Source organism: Bufo bufo, chromosome 10, assembly GCF_905171765.1.
Source record: "Bufo bufo chromosome 10, aBufBuf1.1, whole genome shotgun sequence".
NCBI classification, from domain to species: Eukaryota; Metazoa; Chordata; class Amphibia; order Anura; family Bufonidae; genus Bufo; species Bufo bufo.
Window position 1 is genome coordinate 151009685 of NC_053398.1, and position 24886 is coordinate 151034570.

The following is a 24886-nucleotide window of genomic DNA, read 5'->3' on the forward strand; positions in this document are numbered from 1 at the left end:
CCCCGGTGTCATGTGATTCGTTAGTGTTACAAGGTCTCAGGTGTGAATGGGGGGCAGGTGCGGTACATTTGGTGTTCTCGCTCTCACACTCTCTCATACCGGTCACTGGAAGTCCAACATGGCACCCCATGGCAAAGAACTCTCTGAGGATCTGAAGAAAAGTATCATTGCTCTTCTAAAGATAATAAAGAAGAAAGCCGCAAACAGTTTGCTGAAGACCAGCAGACAAAGGACACGGATTACTGGAACCACGTCCTGGGGTCTGATGAGATTAGTTCAGATGGTGTCAGCGTGTGTGGCGGCAACCAGGTGAGCAGTAGAAAGACCAGTGTTTCCTGTCTACTGTTAGGCATGGTGGTGGAGTGTCAAGGTTTGGGGCTGCATGAGTGCTGCCGGCTGTGGGGGGTTACAGGTAATTGAGGGAACCATGAATGCCGCCATGTCCTGTGATATACTGAAGTAGAGCATGATCCCCTCCCTTCTGGGTCGCAGGGCAGTATCCAACATGATAACAACCCCAAACACTTCCAAGACGACCACTGCCTTGTAAAGAACCTGAGGGTAAAGGTGCTGGACCAGCCAAGCATGTCTCCAGACCTAAACCCTATGGAGCATCTGTGGGGCCTCCTCAAATGGTAAATGGAGGAGCACAAGGTCTCTAACATCCACCAGCTCCGTCATGTTGTCATGGAGAAGGAAGAGGATTCCAGTGGAACCTGTGAAGCTCCAGTGACCTCTATGCCCAAGAGAGTTAAGTCAGTGCTGGAAAATAATGGTGGCCACACAGAATACTGACACTCTGGGCACAATTTGGCCATTTAGGGGTGCACTCACTTTTTTGGCAGTGGTTTAGACACTAATGGCTGGGGGTTGAGTTATTTTGATGGGACACCAAATTTACACTGTCATACAAGCCGTACACTGACTACTGTGCATTGTATCAAAGAGTCATATCTTATCCAGGTAGGAGCACCATGACACACACAGAAACTATACAGTCTGCACCACACCACTCAGCAATTCCTCTAAACCTGGGACACGATAGGCCCTGGGGGGTGGCACGTTGCATATGAGACATTTGATAAATGTGGAATAAAGTATAACGCAGACTCAAGCAAAACGGACTTCAGATATTCCCCTTACTATAAATTTCCCCCATAGCCTTTATAGCTAGTGTGGTCCAGCAACTACAGGGTGGCCTACGAAAAAGTAGCCTGCCTCCAATGTCTCCAAATTAAACTGCCAAATAGTGAATGTGTCTCAGTTGTCCAATGTATAAAGCTAAATGCCTAAATTACTGGACTTGGTTACTGACTGTGATGCCTGACAGACATTGGACCCATTGCTGGACTTCATGATGGATGAAGCTTGGTTTCATTTATGAGGTCACGTAATCTCCCAGAATACGAGGTACTGGTCTGCTGAAAATCCCCATTTGACTCGCGAAACACCACTTCACGACCAGGAAATTTTTTCAAATCAACTGTGAATACCAAAATTTACCTGGACGTCTGAACAGTTCTATGACCAAGCAACAGCAGAAGAAAAAATGTCCAACAAGATGGAGCAACATGCTGCACCTCACGGGAGACTGGACGGGTTCATGAACTGTTTACTGAGGAGCGAACTGTGAGCCGACATAATCCGACCTGTCCATGGATGCAGAGACCTGAACAGTGACTACTTTCAGCATCTTTTGTGACTTGTGAGTAATTAAAAAAAAAACATCCACTTGCTCATTCATCTTATCATACTATCGCTGGAGGTGGGCTACTTTTCCTTGGGCCACCCTATATTATTTGCATGGTCAACTACACAGAATAGCACTGTTTTGGGGTATTCATGAGCCCAGGGCCTGGGAGTGATTGCACCACTTTTTAGTTAAAGAACCAGTGGCATGTCATGTCACCTTCCTCCCCGGGCAAAGATGAAGAGGATGAGGTGGAACAATACCAGTAGAAGGCCCTGCACAGATTCATCTAAACCACAGAAGAGAGGAGGCGCCAGATTGTTTCTTTCTTGAGGCTTGTATGGACGGATTTCTGCACCAGTGATGATGGGGTCAGTAGTACCTGCAGCTGCCCTAAGAGTGATAATGCAGAATTCGAGAACTTTCTCCATAGTTACCTTTACTCTGAACTCTTATCTGCTCAGTGTTTACAGGGCTGCAACCTATAAACTCCAGTACACATGGGCAAGTGCCAGGGTGAGTGGACCATAGATATAACGGGTGCAGCTATGTTGCCCAGCGATTAATGCCAATACAGATCAGTAATTAAACTGTGATTAGTTAAACAGTAACTAGAAATGTATTATCAGAGAGCTCAGATGTCCTCCTGCAACTAACGACTCTGACCTGGAAGAACAGTATCCGCTGGAGACCGCAGCACACAGGACATGGCGATTCTGCCGCACATTCTGCTCCTCAGCCTCTTCATTCTCACAGTGATCGCAACAGGTGAGAACCAGGGTGCAAGATACTAGAGGGCAGTGAGCAAGGGAGCAATACAGAACCCAAGTAATAGTGCCCCACAGCAACCGGTGAGAACCAGGATGAAGGATACTAGAGGGCAGAGTGCAAGGGAACAATACAGAACCCAAGTAATAGTGCCCCACAGCAACCGGTGAGAACCAGGGTGCAGGATAATAGAGGGGAGGCTGCAAGGGAGCAATACAGAACCCAAGTAATAGTGCCCCACAGCAACCGGTGAGAACCAGGATGAAGGATACTAGAGGGGAGGCTGCAAGGGAGCAATACAGAACCCAAGTAATAGTGCCCCACAGCAACCGGTGAGAACCAGGGTGCAGGATACTAGAGGGCAGTGAGCAAGGGAGCAATACAGAACCCAAGTAATAGTGCCCCACAGCAACCGGTGAGAACCAGGGTGCCGGATACTAGAGGGCAGAGTGCAAGGGAACAATACAGAACCCAAGTAATGGTGCCCCACAGCAACAAGTGAGAACCAGATATTAGAGGGCAGTGAGCAAGGGAACAATACAGAACCCAAGTAATAGTGCCCCACAGCAACCGGTGAGAACCAGGATGAAGGATACTAGAGGGGAGGCTGCAAGGGAGCAATACAGAACCCAAGTAATAGTGCCCCACAGCAACCGGCGAGAACCAGGGTGCCAGATACTAGAGGGCAGTGAGCAAGGGAGCAATACAGAACCCAAGTAATAGTGCCACACAGCAACAGGTGAGAACCAGGATGAAGGATACTAGAGGGGAGGCTGCAAGGGAGCAATACAGAACCCAAGTAATAGTGCCCCACAGCAACCGGTGAGAACCAGGATGAAGGATACTAGAGGGGAGGCTGCAAGGGAGCAATACAGAACCCAAGTAATAGTGCCCCACAGCAACAGGTGAGAACCAGATACTAGAGGGCAGTGAGCAAGGGAACAATACAGAACCCAAGTAATAGTGCCCCACAGCAACCGGCGAGAACCAGGGTGCCAGATACTAGAGGGCAGTGAGCAAGGGAGCAATACAGAACCCAAGTAATAGTGCCCCACAGCAACCGGCGAGAACCAGGGTTCCAGATACTAGAGGGCAGTGTGCAAGGGAGCAATACAGAACCCAAGTAATAGTGCCCCACAGCAACCGGCGAGAACCAGGGTGCCAGATACTAGAGGGCAGTGTGCAAGGGAGCAATACAGAACCCAAGTAATAGTGCCCCACAGCAACCAGTGAGAACCAGGGAGCAGGATATTAGAAGGCAGTGAGCAAGGGAGCAATACAGAACCAAAGTAATAGTGCCCCACAGCAACCGGCGAGAACCAGGGTGCCAGATACTAGAGGGCAGTGAGCAAGGGAGCAATACAGAACCCAAGTAATAGTGCCGCACAGCAACAAGTGAGAACCAGGGTTCCAGATACTAGAGGGCAGTGTGCAAGAGAGCAATACAGAACCCAAGTAATAGTGCACCACAGCAACCGGTGAGAACAAGGGTGTAGGATACTAGAGGGCAGTGTTCAAGAAAGCAATACAGAACCCAAGTAATAGTGCCCCACAGCAACCGGTGAGAACCAGGGTGCCAGATACTAGAGGGCAGTGTGCAAGAGAGCAATACAGAACCCAAGTAATAGTGCCCCACTGCAACTGGTGAGAACCAGGATGAAGGATACTAGAGGAGAGGGTGCAAGGGAACAATACAGAACCCAAGAAATAGTGCCCCACAGCAACCGGTGAGAACAAGGGTGTAGGATACTAGAGGGCAGTGTTCAAGGGAGCAATATGCAACCCAAGTAATAGTGCCCCACAGCAACAAGAAAGAATCAGGGTGCCAGATCCTAGAGGGCAGTGTGCAAGGGAACAATACACAACCCAAGAATTAGTGCCCCACAGCAACAGGTGAGAACAGGAGTGTAGGATACTAGAGGGCAGTGTGCAAGGGTACAATACAAAACCCAAGTAATAGTGCTACACAGCAACATGTAAGAACCAGGGTGCAAGATACTAGAGGGCAGTGTGCAAGAGAGCAATACAGAAACTAAGTAATAGTGCTGCACAGCAACCGGTGAGAACCAGAGTGCAGGATACTAAAGGACAGCGTGCAATGGTACAATACACAACCCAAGTAATAGTGCCCCACAGCAACAGGTGAGAACCAGGGTGCCAGATACTAGAGGGCAGTGTGCAAGGGAGCAATACAGAACCCAAGTAATAGTGCCCCACAGCAACCGGTGAGAACAAGGGTGTAGGATACTAGAGGGCAGTGTTCAAGGGAGCAATACAGAACCCAAGTAATAGTGCCCCACAGCAACCGGTGAGAACCAGGGTGCCAGATACTAGAGGGCAGTGTGCAAGAGAGCAATACAGAACCCAAGTAATAGTGCCCCACTGCAACCGGTGAGAACCAGGGAGCAGGATATTAGAAGGCAGTGAGCAAGGGAGCAATACAGAACCCAAGTAATAGTGCCCCACAGCAACCGGCGAGAACCAGGGTGCCAGATACTAGAGGGCAGTGTGCAAGAGAGCAATACAGAACCCAAGTAATAGTGCACCACAGCAACCGGTGAGAACCAGGGTGCCAGATACTAGAGGGCAGTGTGCAAGAGAGCAATACAGAACCCAAGTAATAGTGCCGCACAGCAACAAGTGAGAACCAGGGTTCCAGATACTAGAGGGCAGTGTGCAAGAGAGCAATACAGAACCCAAGTAATAGTGCCCCACAGCAACCGGTGAGAACCAGGATGAAGGATACTAGAGGGCAGTGTTCAAGGGAGCAATACAGAACCCAAGTAATAGTGCCCCACAGCAACTGGTGAGAACCAGGGTGCCAGATACTAGAGGGCAGTGTGCAAGAGAGCAATACAGAACCCAAGTAATAGTGCCCCACTGCAACCGGTGAGAACCAGGATGAAGGATACTAGAGGAGAGGGTGCAAGGGAACAATACAGAACCCAAGTAATAGTGCCCCACAGCAACCGGTGAGAACAAGGGTGTAGGATACTAGAGGGCAGTGTTCAAGGGAGCAATATGCAACCCAAGTAATAGTGCCCCACAGCAACAAGAAAGAATCAGGGTGCCAGATCCTAGAGGGCAGTGTGCAAGGGAACAATACACAACCCAAGAATTAGTGCCCCACAGCAACAGGTGAGAACAGGAGTGTAGGATACTAGAGGGCAGTGTGCAAGAGAGCAATACAGAACCCAAGTAATAGTGCCCCACAGCAACCGGCGAGAACAAGGGTGTAGGATACTAGAGGGCAGTGTGCAAGGGAACAATACACAACCCAAGAATTAGTGCCCCACAGCAACAGGTGAGAACAGGAGTGTAAGATACTAGAGGGCAGTGTGCAAGGGTACAATACAAAACCCAAGTAATAGTGCTACACAGCAACATGTAAGAACCAGGGTGCAAGATACTAGAGGGCAGTGTGCAAGAGAGCAATACAAAAACTAAGTAATAGTGCTGCACAGCAACCGGTGAGAACCAGAGTGCAGGATACTAAAGGACAGCGTGCAATGGTACAATACAGAACCCAAGTAATAGTGCCCCACAGCAACCGGTGAGAACCAGGGTGCCAGATACTAGAGGGCAGTGTGCAAGGGAACAATACAGAACCCAAGTAATAGTGCCCCACAGCAACCGGCGAGAACCAGGGTGCCAGATAATAGAGGGCAGTGAGCAAGGGAGCAATACACAACCCAAGTAATAGTGCACCACAGCAACCGGTGAGAACCAGGGTGCAGGATAATAGAGGGCAGTGTGCAAGGGAGTAATATAGAACCCAAGTAATAGTGCCCCACAGCAACCGGCGAGAACCAGGGTGCCAGATACTAGAGAGCAGTGTGCAAGGGAGTAATACACAACCCATGTAATAGTGCCCCACAGCAACCTGTGAGAACCAGGGTGCCACATACTAGAGGGGAGGGTGCAAGGGAGCAATAGAAAACCCAAGTAATAGTGCCGCATAGCAACAGGTGAGAACCAGGGTGCAGGATACTAGAGGGCAGTGTGCAAGAGAGCAATACACAACCCAAGTAATAGTGCCCCACAGCAACCGGCGAGAACCAGGGTGCCCGATACTAGAGGGGAGGGTGCAAGGGAACAATACAGAACCCAAGTAATAGTGCCCCACAGCAACCGGCGAGAACCAGGATGAAGGATACTAGAGGGCAGTGTGCAAGGGAACAATACAGAACCCAAGTAATAGTGCCGCACAGCAACAGGTAAATCCAGCCACTATTAATACTATCACATGAATTGTATTATGCTAGTCATATCATTGTACATAGGAGCAGTATTATAGTAGTTATATTCTTGTATGTAGGAGGCAGTATTATAGAAGTTATATTCTTGTACATAGGAGCAGTATTATAGTAGTTATATTCTTGTACATAGGAGCAGTATTATAGTAGTTATATTCTTGTACATAGGAGGCAGTATTATAGTAGTTATATTCTTGTACATAGGAGCAGTATTATAGTAGTTATATTCTTGTACATAGGAGGCAGTATTATAGTAGTTATATACTTGTACATAGGAGCAGAATTATAGTAGTTATATTCTTGTACATAGGAGGCAGTATTATAGTAGTTATATTCTTGCACATAGGAGGCAGTATTATAGTAGTTATATTCTTGTACACATGAGCAGTATTATAGTAGTTATATTCTTGTACATAGGAAGCAGTATTATAGTAGTTATATTCCTGTACATAGGAGCAGTATTATAGTAGTTATATTCTTGTACATAGGAGGCAGTATTATAGTAGTTATATTCCTGTACATAGGAGCAGTATTATAGTAGTTATATTTTTGTACATAGGAGGCAGTATTATATTAGTTATATTCTTGTATATAGGATCAGTATTATAGTAGTTATATTCTTGTACATAGGAAGCAGTATTATAGTAGTTATATTCTTGTACACGAGCAGTATTATAGTAGTTATATTCTTGTACATAGGAGGCAGTATTATATTAGTTATATTCTTGTACATAAGAGAAGTATTATAGTAGTTATATTCTTGTACATAGGAGCAGAATTATAGTAGTTATATTCTTGTACATAAGAGCAGTATTATAGTAGTTATATTCTTGTACATAGGAGCAGTATTATAGTAGTTATATTCTTGTACATAGGAGCAGTATGATAGTAGTTATATTCCTGCACATAGGAGCAGTATTATAGTAGTTATATTCTTGTACATAGGAGGCAGTATTATAGTAGTTATATTCTTGTACATAGGAGCAGTATTATAGTAGTTATATTCTTGTACATAGGAGCGGTATTATAGTAGTTATATTCTTGTACATAGGAGCGGTATTATAGTAGTTATATTCTTGTACATAGGAGGCAGTATTATAGCAGTTATATTCTTGTACATAGGAGCAGTATTATAGTAGTTATATTCTTGTACATAGGAGCGGTATTATAGTAGTTATATTCTTGTACATAGGAGGCAGTATTATAGCAGTTATATTCTTGTACATAGGAGCGGTATTATAGTAGTTATATTCTTGTACATAGGAGGCAGTATTATAGCAGTTATATTCTTGTACATAGGAGCGGTATTATAGTAGTTATATTCTTGTACATAGGAGCAGTACTATAGTAGTTATATTCTTGTACATAGGAGGCAGTATTATAGCAGTTATATTCTTGTACATAGGAGGCAGTATTATAGTAGTTATATTCTTGTACATAGGAGCAGTATTATAGAAGTTATATTCTTGTACATAGGAGCAGTATTATAGTAGTTATATTCTTGTACATAGGAGCAGTATTATAGTAGTTATAGTCTTGTACATAGGAGCAGTATTATAGTAGTTATATTCTTGTACATAGGAGGCAGTATTATAGTAGTTATATTCTTGTACATAGGAGCAGTATTATAGTAGTTATAGTCTTGTACATAGGAGCAGTATTATAGTAGTTATATTCTTGTACATAGGAGGCAGTATTATAGTAGTTATATTCTTGTACATAGGAGCAGTATTATAGTAGTTATATTCCTGTACATAGGAGGCAGTATTATAGTAGTTATATTCTTGTACATAGGAGCAGTATTATTGTAGTTATATTCCTGTACATAGGAGCAGTATTATAGTAGTTATATTCCTGTACATAGGAGGCAGTATTATAGTAGTTATATTCTTGTACACGAGCAGTATTATAGTAGTTATATTCCTGTACATAGGAGCAGTATTATAGTAGTTATATTCTTGTACATAGGAGCAGTATTATAGTAGTTATAATCTTGTACATAGGAGCAGTATTATAGCAGTTATATTCCTGTACATAGGAGCAGTATTATAGTAGTTATATTCCTGTACATAGGAGGCAGTATTATAGTAGTTATATTTTTGTACATAGGAGCAGTATTATAGTAGTTATATTCTTGTACATAGGAGGCAGTATTATATTAGTTATATTCTTGTACATAAGAGAAGTATTATAGTAGTTATATTCCTGTACATAGGAGCAGTATTATAGTAGTTATATTCCTGTACATAGGAGGCAGTATTATAGTAGTTATATTCTTGTACATAGGAGCAGTATTATTGTAGTTATATTCCTGTACATAGGAGCAGTATTATAGTAGTTATATCCTTGTACATAGGAGGCAGTATTATAGTAGTTATATTCTTGTACATAGGAGCAGTATTATAGTAGTTATATTCTTGTACATAGGAGGCAGTATTATATTAGTTATATTCTTGTACATAAGAGAAGTATTATAGTATTTCTTTTTATTGAAAAGGAATCAGAGCTGTGAGCTCACACATAACAGAATATATATGTCAGAGAGTCATAAGTGACAGTCAACTTCATGTACGAGCATTACATAAAATCAAAGGCGTCAATCAGATACACTTATACATAGGGGAAGAGGGAAAAGGGGAAGAAAGGAGAGGAAGGAAAGGAGGGGGAAACAAGGGAGGGAGGGAGTGCTGCTCTAGCATGTAAAGTTTCTATGTGTCTTCCATGGGGACCACAGTTTTAAGAAGCGAGAGCGTGAGTTATTTTCCCAATGCGCAAGTTCCTCGAAACGGTAGATCTGGTCCACCTTATCCGTCCACATTTGGAGAGACGGCGGGGAATCAGTTTTCCACAAAAAGGGGACAAGCAGCTTCGCTGCAGTGAGTAGCATTGTCGGGAGATTATTCTTAGCAGGAGTAAGAGTGTCATTAGGACACCATAATAGAATAAGTTTGGCGTCTAGGGTGATCTTGGTCTTACATATAGCATTAATCAGGGACTCTATCAGCTTCCAGAACGGCTGAATCTTATGACAGAGCCACCAAATATGAGACAGGGATCCAGTTTCTATGCCACATCTCCAGCATGTTTCGGGGATATCTGGGTTTAGTTTATGCAAAAATTCAGGCGTTTTATACCATCTACTAAGGAGCTTAAAAGAATTCTCCTGAATCCTAACACAACGGTTAAAACCGTGCGAGTGAGCTAGGACAAAGGCCTTCTCAGGCTCTTTTAGGGTCAGAGAGAGCTCTTTTTCCCAGGAGGTCATGTATCGGAGCTCCGGTGGAAAGGAGGAAAGCATTTCCTTATACATCAGAGATAGTGGCCTAAGGGGAGGTTTAATAGCCGAAACTTTCTTCTCCAGCCAGGAAGGAGAACCGCTCCCAGCAAAGGATCCAGTACACTGAGTTATATCTCTTTTAAAATCTGCCAGGTAAAAGAAGGGTGCAGTTTTAACTTCAGGACGGTCCATTATGAAATTCCAGTGCAAACTACCATCTGGGAGAAGGACATCCCGCAGAGACAGGTCAGCGAGCCTGGACCAAATCCCAGAGGGGTTTTGCACTGAAGGATGGAGACGGGATTGCAGAAATTTGAGTGGCATACAAGGGTTAGGAAAGCTGAACAGGTGGGATTTGACCATTTTGGACCATTCTACCAGCATTCCCTTCCAGAATGGGGAAGAAGAGCAGTGTTTGGCTGAGAAGGGCCTGACACCCCACAGAGTAAGCAGCTCCTGATTTGTGAGCAGTACAGACTCAAGACGTGAACAGAGTGAACTAGATGACCGGTATAGTACTGTTACACATCTACACAATTGGACAGCAGTATAATATAATTTTACATCTGGCATCCCAAAACCCCCGAACCTCCTATCCCTTGTCAGGGTAGAGTAGGCAATACGCGGTGATCTGCCATTCCATAGGAAGCGTGTGAACACTCGGCGGACTTCTGTGAAATATGAGTTTGGGAGCCAAATAGGGAGGGATTGCAGCATATATAAAAATTTGGGAAGAATAAACGTCTTAAGGTAGTTCTTTCTTCCAACCCAGGATACAAATGGGAGTTTCAGGTTTTGTAGATGGTTGCGTACATTTTGCAAAAGTGGAGCATAATTGAGGGAGGCCAGATCATGGACGTTAGCCGAAATTCGCATCCCAAGAACGTAATGTCTCTGGAGGCCCAGGTAAACGGGGTATTGCGCTTAAGATTATTAATCAAAGCTTGGGGGCAGGAAATATTGAGAGCCATGGATTTCCCATAGTTTAATTTAAAAATTGGATATGAATCCAAATTCCTCAAATATATTCAACAGCTTGGGCAAAGACTCCGAAGGATTGGAGGTCATGACTAAAAGGTCGTCCGCGAATGCTGCAGTAACATGATTGCAGGGGCCAACCTGGAGGCCTTTAATATCTGGATCTGCTCTAATTTTACACAGGAGGGTCTCCATCACTAAAATGAATAGTGCAGGAGAAAGAGGACATCCCTGCCTTGTCCCGTTAGTGATGCGAAATGGTGGGGACAGTGCTCCGTTAACCTTGACCATGGCAGAGGGGGCCGAATATAAGGTATTGATAGCAGTAACAAACTGATCCGGGATGCCGAACCTTGACAGGGTCCGAGACATAAAGTGCCAGCTGACCCTGTCGAAGGCCTTCTCCGCATCTGTACTCACCAAGACCAAAGGCTTAGAAGATCTTTTGGCCCAATTTACAAGATGTAGGAGCCGTACCGTGTTTTCTGACCCTTGTCTGCCATGGACAAAGCCCACCTGTTCCTCATGGACAATATCAGGTAGAACATCCTGAAGCCTAGAAGCCAGAATCTTCGCCCACCACTTCACATCATTGTTGAGCAGAGATATCGGCCTATAGTTACTGCAGCAAGTCGGATCCTTATTTTCCTTATGGAGGACAGTAATGTGCGCCAATAAGGAGTGAGGTGCAAGAGAGCCACCAGTCAGGAGGTGATTGCACAAGTTCTTGAAACGGGGGATTAAAACGTCTTGAAATGATTTATAATACACGATGGAGAAGCCATCAGGGCCGGGACTTTTGCCTGAGGGAATGGACATGAGAATCTTACGGATCTCCGACTCTGAGATGGGTCTAGTTAGTTGGGAGGCCTTAGATGATGAAATAGAAGGAAGGTTAAGAGTCTGCAGGAATTTATCTGTGGCGTCTGATAAGTCACTAGGTGTAGCCCCTGATGGGGGGGGGTAAGTTGTACAAAGCTTCATAGAAGGAGCAAAATGCCTTGGCAACGTCTGGGGTGGACTTATGTATCTTTTCTTTGGAATCTTTAATAGAGGAAACAAAGGAGTCAGAATACTGCTTTTTGGCAATAGCCGACATCAGTCTGTTTCCTCTATTCCCATGGGCATAGGCCTTAAATCTTGATCGTAACACTAATTTTGCAGAAGTGATACTTAATAAGTTTTTAAGACGCGTTCTAGCTTCAGACAATTCTGTTAAGGTGCGTATAGCCTGTGATTCCTTGTGAGAGGATTCCAGACGAGCAATGGAAGCTAACAAGGCATCCAAGGCCTTCGTCCTTTGCTTTTTTACATAAGCCCCCAAGGCAATAAGTTCCCCTCTAAGAACTACTTTATGTGATTCCCACAGTATGGCAGGAGACGGGGGGGATTCTGGGGTATCGTTGAGCCTAAAGAATTCCGAGATCGAGGCCTTAATTTTGCTGGCGTGTGTGGGGTCCAAGACCAAAGTGTCATTGAGGCGCCACAAACGCTCTTTCCTTTGTGGACCTGACGGAGAAGGTAATAATAACAGGGGCATGATCGGATAATGTTATATTGCCTATCCGGGCTCCAGAGACATTACGTATATGCGAATCAGACAAAAACAGATAATCCAATCTATGGAAGGACATCTTAGCGTGTAAATAAAATGTGTAATCTCGGCCATTTGGGTTCATGGTCCGCCAAACGTCCAAAACCTTAAGTTTCCTCAGTGAAGTTTTTAGCCTTTTCAATAACCTATAAGACACAGAAGGTCTGCCCACCGAGGTGTCCACCGCTGGTTCCATGGCAACATTAAAGTCGCCCCCAAGAATTAATAACCCTTCTGAGAGGGCGGATAATGCAGTTAGGGTATGAACGAGCCATGGTACTTGGCCTTTATTAGGGGCATATAGGTTGGCGAACGTCACAGGAGAGTCGCCTAATGCACCTTTTACAAAAAGGAACCTGCCATCAGGATCTGCAGATGTTGCTTTGGGCTTGAAGGGTAGACATTTATGCACGGCTATACTGACCCCCCTACTGGCCGAGTCATGTGTACTGTGGAACCATTGTACAAATTTCCTAGGGGGAAATTTGGGGATTTTGCCTGTTCTAAAATGAGTCTCCTGTAGGAAAACCACTGAGACCCTATCTTTCAGGAGGAGAGAGAGTGTCTGAGACCTTTTGCATGGCTCGTTCAGCCCATGCGCATTAAGTGAGGCTACTACTATGGAAGACATATTTGCATACATACAAACCGGATTCCAAAAAAGTTGGGACACTATACAAATCGTGAATAAAAACTGAATGCAATGATGTGGAGGTGCCTACTTCTAATATTTTATTCAGAATAGAACATAAATCACGGAACAAAAGTTTAAACTGAGAAAATGTACCATTTTAAGGGAAAAATATGTTGAATCAGAATTTCATGGTGTCAACAAATCCCAAAAAAGTTGGGACAAGGCCATTTTCACCACTGTGTGGCATCTCCCCTTCTTCTTACAACACTCAACAGACGTCTGGGGACCGAGGAGACCAGTTTCTCAAGTTTAGAAATAGGAATGCTCTCCCATTCTTGTCTAATACAGGCCTCTAACTGTTCAATTGTCTCGGGCCTTCTTTGTTGCACCTTCCCCTTTATGATGCGCCAAATGTTCTCTATAGGTGAAAGATCTGGACTGCAGACTGGCCATTTCAGTACCTGGATCCTTCTCCTACGCAGCCATGATGTTGTGATTGATGCAGAATGTGGTCTGGCATTATCTTGTTGAAAAATGCAGGGTCTTCCCTGAAAGAGATGACGTCTGGATGGGAGCATATGTTGTTCTAGAACCTGAATATATTTTTATGCATTGATGGTGCCTTTCCAGACATGCAAGCTGCCCATGCCACACGCACTCATGCAACCCCATATCATCAGAGATGCAGGCTTCTGAACTGAGCGTTGATAACAACTTGGGTTGTCCTTGTCCTCTTTGGTCCGGATGACATGGCGTCCCAGATTTCCAAAAAGAACTTTGAATCGTGACTCGTCTGACCACAGAACAGTCTTCCATTTTGCCACACTCCATTTTAAATGATCCCTGGCCCAGTGAAAACGCCTGAGCTTGTGGATCTTGCTTAGAAATGGCTTCTTCTTTGCACTGTAGAGTTTCAGCTGGCAATGGTGGATGGCACAGTGGATTTTGTTCACTGACAATGGTTTCTGGAAGTATTCCTGAGCCCATTCTGTGATTTCCTTTACAGTAGCATTCCTGTTTGTGGTGCAGTGTCGTTTAAGGGCCCGGAGATCACGAGCATCCAGTATGGCTTTACAGCCTTGACCCTTACGCACAGAGATTGTTCCAGATTCTCGGAATCTTCGGATGATGTTATGCACAGTTGATGATGATAGATGCAAAGTCTTTGCAATTTTTCGCTGGGTAACACCTTTCTGATATTGCTCCACTATCTTTCTGCGCAACATTGTGGGAATTGGTGATCCTCTACCCATCTTGGCTTCTGAGAGACACTGCCACTCTGAGAAGCTCTTTTTATACCCAATCATGTTGCCAATTGACCTAATTAGTGTTAATTGGTCTTCCAGCTCTTCGTTATGCTCAAATTTACTTTTTCCAGCCTCTTATTGCTACTTGTCCCAACTTTTTTGGGATTTGTTGACACCGTGAAAATTGGAATCAACGTATTTTTCCTTTAAAATGATACATTTACTCGGATTAAACGTTTGATCTGTCATCTACGTTCTATTACAAATAAAATATTGACATTTGCCATCTCCACATCATTGCATTCAGTTTTTATTCACAATTTGTTTAGTGTCCCAACTTTTTTGGAATCCGGTTTGTACAACTGCATATAAGCATATGATACCCCAGACTGTAAAGAAACGCATTAAGATAAAATGAGCAGAGGAGAGGGGAGGGGGAATAAAAGACAAAAAATAATGGGGATAACATTAAACATATTAAACTGGCAAATGACCAGCTCGGACACGATACCCATCCGAGAAGTGAAGAGCGCTTTACTTATCACCAGCCAGGATAGAAATGGACTGGCGAGGGGGCAAGCAAAGCACTTATGGTCTATAACAAAAAGACCAACAAGAACAAAAAATGAAAATACACCCAGCACCGGAATCTATCCGGTCATTACCCTGCACATGGGGAGAGAAAGATCACCTCCTTGGAGGCTGAGTCCTACAACATCAGGAAAGTGTCCCAACTAAGGCATAACTTCTTATGGGAGCATTAGGCTATAAGCATGGTATTAGCCAAATACAGGGCCATTAGGAAAGGCCGAGCTCGCCCAAACAAAACACTCTGCCAGGAGGGCAAGAGATAAAAACATCTCTATATTAGAGAAATGAGACAAAGCATGGTATTAGCAGTTCATGCTTACAAACACAGCCGATGTCACCGTGGTTCAGGCTCAAGTGAGGGCCCTGTCCATCTTGTTGCGTCCCGGGCGATCTGGCCTGCCTGCGGATGCCGTCTGCCAAGCAGATACCCACGGTGCGACAGGCAGGGGGCCATCTTGGTCGGCTGGTAACCACTAGGGAATCTCCACTGGAGGGACATCTAGGGACCTCCAGACTGACTCCAGGTCCGCTGGTGAACGCACTGTGAGCAGTTTTCCATTCCTGGAAACCGCCAGCCCAAAAGGATATAGCCACCGGAACGGAGTCGACGTCTTCCTGAGAACATCGAGGAGAGGCTTGAATAAGCGGCGCTTAGTGAAGGTGGATGGCGCAAGATCCTGGAACATCTGTATGGGCACATTTTCGTACTCCAGCACCTCCATCTCTCGTTGCCTTTTCAGGAGGGCTGCGGTGTCTATGTAGCTCAGTAGTCCGCAGATTACGTCGCGTGGTGGCTCTTGTGGTTTAGGCCTAGGGCGCAGCGCCCTGTGTATGCGCTCCACCACGATCCCCTCTGCTCTGTCTGGCCCAAGCATTGTGGAGAACAGCTCACGCGCCACTGTCGGTAAGGCCTCCGCCGCGATTGATTCAGGTAGGCCGCGGATGCGTATGTTGCGCCGGCGACTCCGGTTCTCTTGATCCTCCAGTTTCAGGAAGGCCTCATTCAATAGGGCCTTGTGAGATGCTAGCACCTCTGACGCTTTGCCTTCATAGGTCATGATGGCCTCTTGCGTGCTCTCAAGCGTGACCACTCTCTGGCCTAGATGTTTCATATCATCTTTGATGTCCGCCAAATCTTGTTTAAGAGGCGTCAGGGCCGATTCAAGAACCCGGCGAAGGGTCCGCTCTGATAGAGGCGGATCTCTGGGCCTCCTGTCTGAAATATCAGAGCCGCTGCCCGCATCGGATAGTTCTCCTGCGTCAGAGTCATGGGCAATAGACGCCGCCATATTGGCGCCTTTCTGTGCGGCAGCTCTCGGCGTTTTCTGGAGAAACTTCTCCATCTCTGGTTGTTTAGGGTGCCGTGGGGTTGACTCTGAACTTCCTCTGATCTTATCCTTGCCAGATTTCCCCATAATGGGGCAAATTATAAGCTTATATAGGGCAAATGAGCCGGAATGCTGGAGGAGCTCAAGCTTGTGCGGCCATTCAGCAGCGTGGCTCGGCTCCGCCCCCTATAATAGTTATATTCTTGTACATAGGAGCAGTATTATAGTAGTTATATTCCTGTACATAGGAGGCAGTATTATAGTAGTTATATTCTTGTACATAGGAGGCAGTATTATAGTAGTTATATTCTTGTACATAGGAGGCAGTATTATAGTAGTTATATTCTTGTACATAGGAGCAGTATTATAGTAGTTATATTCTTGTACATAGGAGGCAGTATTATAGTAGTTATATTCTTGTACATAGGAGCAGTATTATAGTAGTAATATTCTTGTACATAGGAGCAGTATTATAGTAGTTATATTCTTGTACATAGGAGCAGTATTATAGTAGTTATATTCTTGTACATAGGAGCAGTATTATAGTAGTTATATTCTTGTACATAGGAGGCAGTATTATAGTAGTTATATTCTTGTACATAGGAGCAGTATTATAGTAGTTATATTCTTGTACATAGGAGCAGTATTATAGTAGTTATATTCTTGTACATAGGAGCAGTATTATAGTAGTTATATTCTTGTACATAGGAGCAGTATTATAGTAGTTATATTCTTGTACATAAGAGGCAGTATTATAGTAGTTATATTCCTGTACATAGGAGCAGTATTATAGTAGGTATATTCTTGTACATAGGAGCAGTATTATAGTAGTTATATATATTGTACATAGGAGCAGTATTATAGTAGTTATATATATTGTACATAGGAGCAGTATTATCGTAGTTATAGTCTTGTACATAGGAGCAGTATTATAGTAGTTATATTCTTGTATATAGGAGGCAGTATTATAGTAGTTATATTCTTGTATATAGGAGGCAGTATTATAGTAGTTATATTCTTGTACATAGGAGCAGTATTATAGTAGTTATAGTCTTGTACATAGGAGCAGTATTATAGTAGTTATATTCTTGTACATAGGAGGCAGTATTATAGTAGTTATATTCTCGTACATAGGAGGCAGTATTATAGTAGTTATATTCTCGTACATAGGAGCAGTATTATAGTAGTTATATTCTTGTACATAGGAGCAGTATTATAGTAGTTATATTCTTGTACATAGGAGGCAGTATTATAGTAGTTATATTCTTGTATATAGGAACAGTATTATAGTAGTTATATTCTTGTACATAGGAGGCAGTATTATAGTAGTTATATTCTTGTACATAGGAGGCAGTATTATAGTAGTTATATTCTTGTACATAGGAACAGTATTATAGTAGTTAGTTATATTCTTGTACATAGGACGCAGTATTATAGTAGTTATATTCTTGTACATAGGAGCAGTATTATAGTAGTTATATTCTTGTACATAGGAGCAGTATTATAGTAGTTATATTCCTGTATATAGGAGGCAGTATTATAGTAGTTATATTCTTGGACATAGGAGGCAGTATTATAGTAGTTATATTCCTGTACATAGGAGGCAGTATTATAGTAGTTATATTCTTGTACATAGGAACAGTATTATAGTAGTTATATTCTTGTACATAGGAGGCAGTATTATAGTAGTTATATTCTTGTACATAGGAACAGTATTATAGTAGTTATATTCTTGTACATAGGAGGCAGTATTATAGTAGTTATATTCCTGTACATAGGAGCAGTATTATAGTAGTTATATTCTTGTACATAGGAGCAGTATTATAGTAGTTATATTCTTGTACATAGGAGCAGTATTATAGTAGTTATATTCTTGTACATAGGAGGCAGTATTATAGTAGTTATATTCCTGTACATAGGAGCAGTATTATAGTAGTTATATTCTTGTACATAGGAGCAGTATTATAGTAGTTATATTCTTGTACATAGGAGCAGTATTATAGTAGTTATATTCTTGTAGATAGGGGCAGTATTATAGTGGTTATATTCTTGTACATAGGAGCAGTATTATAGTAGTTATATTCTTATAATAGGAGCAGTATTATAGTAGTTATATTCTTGTAGATAGGGGCAGTATTATAGTAGTTATATTCTTGTACATAGGAGGCAGTATTATAGTAGTTATATTCTTGTACCTAGGAGGCAGTATTATAGTAGTTATATTCTTGTACATAGGAGCAGTATTATAGTAGTTATATTCCTGTACATAGGAGCAGTATTATAGTAGTTATATTCCTGTACATAGGAGGCAGTATTATAGTGGATATATTTTGAACATTATTGAACATTAATTACATGAATATTATTATACTAGTTATATTTTTTCTCTTAGGGGACAGTAGTGGAGTTTTAGGCTCATCTATGGTGGGAGGTAATTATCAGTAATTAAAATAATTAGTGCTTCTACAGTAAGTATTAGTATATATACAAGACACCTTCATTGATCTTGTAGATTCCATAACTTCATGTACCAGAGCTTTTATGACGGCACACAGGGCTACTGCACACTATTTGTCTATTAGTATTTAGTATTAATGTTGTGGCTGATCAATTCTATGCATTAACACAAAGTACATATTTCACGAAGGATGCACTAGGAGAAAATTAAACCAATTAACTTTAGTAATTTTTTATTACCTCAAAAAAAAAATTGTTTCTAGGTCAAAATGATAAAAAGCCATTAGTGACCACGAAATATGGACAACTACGGGGCGTTACGGTGCCAGTAAAGGAAACATCTAGAGTCATAGATGCATTTTTTGGAGTTCCTTTTGCAAGACCTCCAGTTGGACCACTGAGATTTGCCAACCCGGAACCTCCTGAGCCCTGGATCTCTGTTAGAGACGCCTCTGAGTTTCCTCCAATGTGAGTCCCAGTATTGGTAGTGCAGCTACAATCTGTTTGTCAGCATTTGTGATGCACATATATCACCTATAACGCTAAGAAAAGCTACCACGCAAGAAAATATTGTAAATTAAATACTTTATTAGAAATACATATACAATACAGTAATTATATTCTAAAATACATAAAGCAGCAACCATGAGAACACTGGAGTGTATCGGAAAATTAAAAGGTAGGCTCCAGACTGCAAGGGACTAGTGTACTAACAGATAGCAGCATCAACACATGGGGCTCATATAGCAAACGTGCATCCATCAATTGCAATCCACCGCACAACACTAAAGACGTGAGGGGCGGTGATATTCCTATGTACACCCAAGGTATAATGCTGCCAAGAGAAAAATCACATCAGATAAGACATATTACTGACCCAGTCTGGAGCGGCCGCCCGACGATCGTTTCGCTTTTCGCTTCCTCTCGGGGCATAGAATGCGTCAGTAATATGTCTTATCTGATGTGATTTTTCTCTTAGCAGCATTATACCTTGGGTGTACATAGGAATATCACCGCAATTGATGGATGCACGTTTGCTATATGAGCCCCATGTGTTGATGCTGCTATCTGTGAGTACACTAGTCGCTTGCGGTCTGGAGCCTACCTTTTAATTTTCTGATACACTCCAGTGTTCTCATGGTTGCTGCTTTATGTATTTTAGAATATAATTACTGTGTTGTATATGTATTTCTAATAAAGTATTTAATTTACAATATTTACTTGCGTGGTAGCTTTTCTTAGCGTTATAGGTGATGTACGGATTATTCCATGTGAGATACTTATGGTATAAATTTTTTGGTGTTTCACGATTTGCGATGCACATATTTACAAACAGATACTTTTTATTTTTTTTGAATATTTCAGGTGTTTACAGTTGGAAGATCATATGAATGGTGTAGGAAAGTATTACCAATCCTCCTTTAAGATGCCCCGCACCTCGGAGGACTGCCTGTACCTGAATGTGTTTACTCCAGCCGACAGAGACAAGACATCCAAATTACCTGTAAGTGCCCGGAGGGTAACACAATCAGTCATATAATACGTCTGCAGTGTTAGCCGTCATTACCCCTATCGTGCTTGTTTAGTAGAGAGTTCTATTCTTTTATATGTTGTTTATATTGCTGGTTAATATACAGCCAAGAGCTCATCCATTCCATAGATTTCCACTCTTTATGACACCATTTACCATGCGGGTTAGTAGTACCGTTAAAGAACAGTGGCTTTCCCTGAATCTGTTCTCCTTTTCACTAGGTCATGTTCTTCATACATGGTGGAGGGCTGGCGTTTGCGTTGGCTAGTATATTTGATGGCTCTGCAATTAGCGCCTATGAGAACGTGGTGTTTGCGTCCATACAGTACAGGCTGGGGATCCCAGGATTCTTCAGGTAAAGGTCTCACTGCTATATAATGTATCTGCACCATCCTCCGTCATTGCACAGGTGACATATAACATTTATTTTTCCTTTTTTTCATGATTAAAGGAGTTTTCTGGGTTCAGAGCTGAACCTGGACATATCCCCTTCTTCGCCCACTCCTCCCCTCTGATATTCCATGCTCTCCCTTGACCTGCGCTGAATTGCGCAGGACAAGGGCCTTCTCATTAGATCTGGAGACATACCGGGTCTCTGCTAGGTGGAAGACTCTGCAGGCAGTGCTAGTTTTATAAAGAGAAGAGCCCCTGGCCTGCGCGGTCCAGCAGTGTGAGGGAGAGCATCAGAGCATGAAATGCTAACCTCAGGGGGGCTGCCTGGGTGAAAAAGCTCCGAACCCGGACAACCCCTTTAATCAGGGCTAGTTTAGACAAAATGTGGCCCTGGGCAAAATCAAAAGTGGGGCCCCAAGTAACAATGTACTAACAACACAGTTACATTCTGTCAATTCCGGCCCCTTTCCTCACAGATTTAAACCCCATAAAGCCCCTCACACAAATCTGCACCCTCATAGCCCCAGAATACGCCGTATGCCCCCTCCCCTCACTGGAATGAGTTCCCCTCCTCACAATAGAGGGTGGTCATACAGCCTGTATCCCAGGACTGCGCTGCGCACCACTAGACCCACCTCACATGGCCGCTCGCAGTCATCCACAGCCCCTCTCTACAAAAGAGTCCATGCAGAAAGAAAGCTCTGTCCTAGACACATTTGGTCATGTGACCATTAACCCCTTCTGACATCCGCCATAAATGTTGGGCTTTAAAGATGATGTCCGCTCTGGAGCGGAGCGGGTGCCTGCTTTTTCATACAGCAGGTACCCAAGGGCAATGTCCACAATCTGTGGTAATGCTGACCTGGATATAAACCCCTCAGATGCCGTGGTCAGATGTAACTGGAAGTGCGAGCTTCCTATTCAGGCGCGTTTTCCTCCAGTGGAGATTGGGGAAAGCACCTTGTTCTATAAATAAGCCTCAGTCTGTACTCGGCTTCCAGTCATTGTTACTAGTATATCCCAGTCTAGGCCACTAGGTGGCAGCACTGAACTGTGATATAGCGATTTCTAGACAGACTAATTTCCATTGTCTGATGATTACAACTTGTGGTTCACTTGGGGACCACAAAAAAAAAGTCAAAAAGAAGTTTTGAAAAAATAAAAAAAATATATAGAAAAATTCAAATCACACCCCTTTCCCCAGAATAGAAATAAACAAAAAAATAACATCATGGGCATTGTTGCATGCAAAAACGCCTGTACTATTAACATATAATAAATGTTAGCCGATATGGTTAATGACGTAACAGAAATAAATAAAAAAAAGACCAATTCGACGTTTTTTCATCACACTATCTCCCAAGAAAATTCTATAAAAAGTATCATCATACACACCCCAAAATGGTATTGTCAAAAACAATAGATCGTCCCGCAAAATGAGACCCCAAGACATAACTATAAAAAAGTTATGGAGGTCAGAATATCACGATGAAAATAAAAATATTTTTTTCCAAAGGGATTCCTCACGTTTATAGCACTGACTGAGGCAGGGCTGCAGTGAGCGGCCTATAGAGGTCCTGAGCGGGGGGCTGTTAGGGTCACCACATCTGCCAACAAAAGTTTGGAGTTTACACAAGTTAAAATGGTTGCTGTGGTTTAACATGGGTGCTACTTGATCAGATTTTACTGAGGGGGACAACCTGTGTATTTGTTTTATTTACCTCCCTTTTTGCCAGGATTGAACTCACAATCATCTACATTAAAGGCAAGAACCTTAACCACTGAGCTATAGAGCTCAATGTTAAACTGATGAAAATATATTATGGCTAAAAACCTCAGCAGTAGTTTCCCATGTATTACGCATTCATATACTGTATATCAGAACTATCATTTTTTATATTTTTTTTTTGTAATTATGGTACATATTTATTTTGTGCCATACACTGACTTGCGTCCCTTCAAAAGGCCTGTCAATGGTGCAGCGACTCTAGCAAAGTGGGGGACAAACCTCATAATACCCCACCATTCCCAGAAACGACTTTACTTGCCAAGTAGTGACCGGTCGTGGCCAATTCCGAATAGCCTCAATTTTGCTTACCTGAGGTTTAATAATTCCACGCCCAATGACATACCCCAGGTACTTGGTCTCTTCTAACCCTATCGCACACTTTTTAGGTTAGCGGTTAAACCAGCCTTCCTAAGGGAGTCTACTACAGCCTGTGCTTTAGGTAGGTGACTTTCCCAGTCGGTGCTGTGGATAACGATATCGTCCAAGTACGCCGAATCGTACCGACGATGTGGACGAAGTACAATGTCCATTAGCCTTTGAAACTTGGCGGGAGCGCCGTGTAGACCAAAAGAGTATTACACTCACGGGTAATCCGGTTTCCTGGAAGTCTCCATAACACCAAGTCCTGAGATTGACTTCCTTCTGATTGGACAGGAAAAACACAGAGAGGTTAAAACCCCACCCCCTCCTCACATCGCCAGTGTATTTTAACGAAGAACCCCAGGATGAAAGGATAAATAGCTAATAGCAGAACAAAAAGGGTGGGATGTATGTGGTGTCATGGAGACTTCCAGGAAACCGGATTACCGGTGAGTGTAATACTCTTTTCCCCAGTCGTCTCCATGACACCAAGTCCTGAGAAAATATCAAAGATACTATTAGGGGGGGGGGACAGCAGAAAGGACTTTACGTCCAAATCTTAGGTCATCATTGGCAAAAATATCTAATCTGTAGTGTTTCGTAAAGGTATGAACTCTTTTCCAGGTTGCTGCCCTACAAATTTGTTGTAATGAGGCTGAAGCTTTTTCCGCCCAGGAGGCTGCCATGCCTCTTGTTGAATGTGCTTTTAGTGAAGCAGGGGTATCTTTCCCTTGGACTTTATATGCTTCGGAGATGGCCAGTCTTATCCATCTAGAGATGGAACTTTTTGCCGCTTTTTTCCCCTTATTGGGACCTGAAAACTGGACAAAAAGATTTTTATCTACTTTCCATTGTCTGGTAACTTCCAGGTATTTTAGGACCGCTCTCCGAACATCTAATGTGTGGTAGGAGATTTCTTGTTCATTCTTTGTTCTTCCTTCGTTTTGTGACAATCAAATGTCTTGTGACCTATGGAAGGTCGAAACCACCTTTGGGAGAAACGCCGGATCCAATTTGAGAACTAATTTGTCCTGGAACACTGAGAAAAACGGTTCTTGGATGGACAAGGCCTGTAGCTCACAGACTCTTCTGGCAGATGTTATTGCCACCAGGAAAATAGTTTTGACAGTAAGCCATTTGATGTGGATAGTGTCCAAAGGTTCAAACGGATCAGAGGTTAGGCCCGCCAGTACCGTATTGAGATTTCATGGAGCTACCATGTTTTTAATCGTAGGTCTGATCCTATCCGCTGCCTTAAGGAATCTGGATATCCAGGGATGTTCCGTTAGCTTGGTATTATATAGGGCTCCTAGAGCAGATACCTTGACCCTAAGGGTATTCGGGGATAGTCCTAAATCTAGGCCTTCCTGAAGGAATTCCAGGATTAGTGGGATTTTGGCCCTGAACTGGTCGAAGGAGTTTCCTGACCATTCAGCAAATTTCCCCCATATTTTTAAGTACTTGTCATTCGTGCTTTGTTTCCTACTCAGGAGTAAATTGTTCACTACTTTCCTGGATAACCCCAACTTTAATAAATTGGATTCTTCAGAATCCAGGCTGTTAACTTTAGTATTTTTAGCTCTGGGTGAGTAATAGGTCCCTGACTTAGAAGGTCCGGCCTCAGAGGTAGAAGGAGAGGGGCTTCTATGCTGAGGGCTTATAACAGCGAAAACCAACTTCTCTTGGGCCAAAAGGGAGTTATCAGAATTAGCGTACAATTCTCCTTCAGAAATTTCTGCAGTACTCTGGGGATAAGTGGAAACGGAGGGAATGCGTAAACTAAATTTGTTGTCCAATTTTGGTTGAAGGCGTCTACTGCCAGAGGATGATCCCTGGAGTTGAGGGAGAAGAACTGATTTAACTGACGATTCTTCCTGGATGCAAACAGGTCCACTGTCTGTCTGCCCCATTTCTTTGTGATTAGATGGAAGGTTTCCAGGGCTAACAACCATTCTCCAGGGTCTAACGTGTGGCGACTCAGGTAATCGGCCTG

General features: G+C 43.2%; 1 protein-coding gene across 1 annotated transcript in view; it reads left to right on the forward strand.

Annotated features, from left to right (window-relative positions):
- The first annotated feature begins 2325 nt into the window (after positions 1-2325).
- The window catches only part of LOC120980149 (fatty acyl-CoA hydrolase precursor, medium chain-like), a 39367-nt gene continuing 16806 nt past the window's right edge, over positions 2326-24886 (forward strand). Inside the window, exons 1-4 of the mRNA XM_040409048.1 lie at positions 2326-2458; positions 19084-19288; positions 20186-20324; positions 20573-20706. Of these exons, the coding sequence (XP_040264982.1) occupies positions 2398-2458; positions 19084-19288; positions 20186-20324; positions 20573-20706 (539 nt within the window). The 5' untranslated portion in view covers positions 2326-2397. The remainder of the gene's footprint in view (positions 2459-19083; positions 19289-20185; positions 20325-20572; positions 20707-24886) is intronic.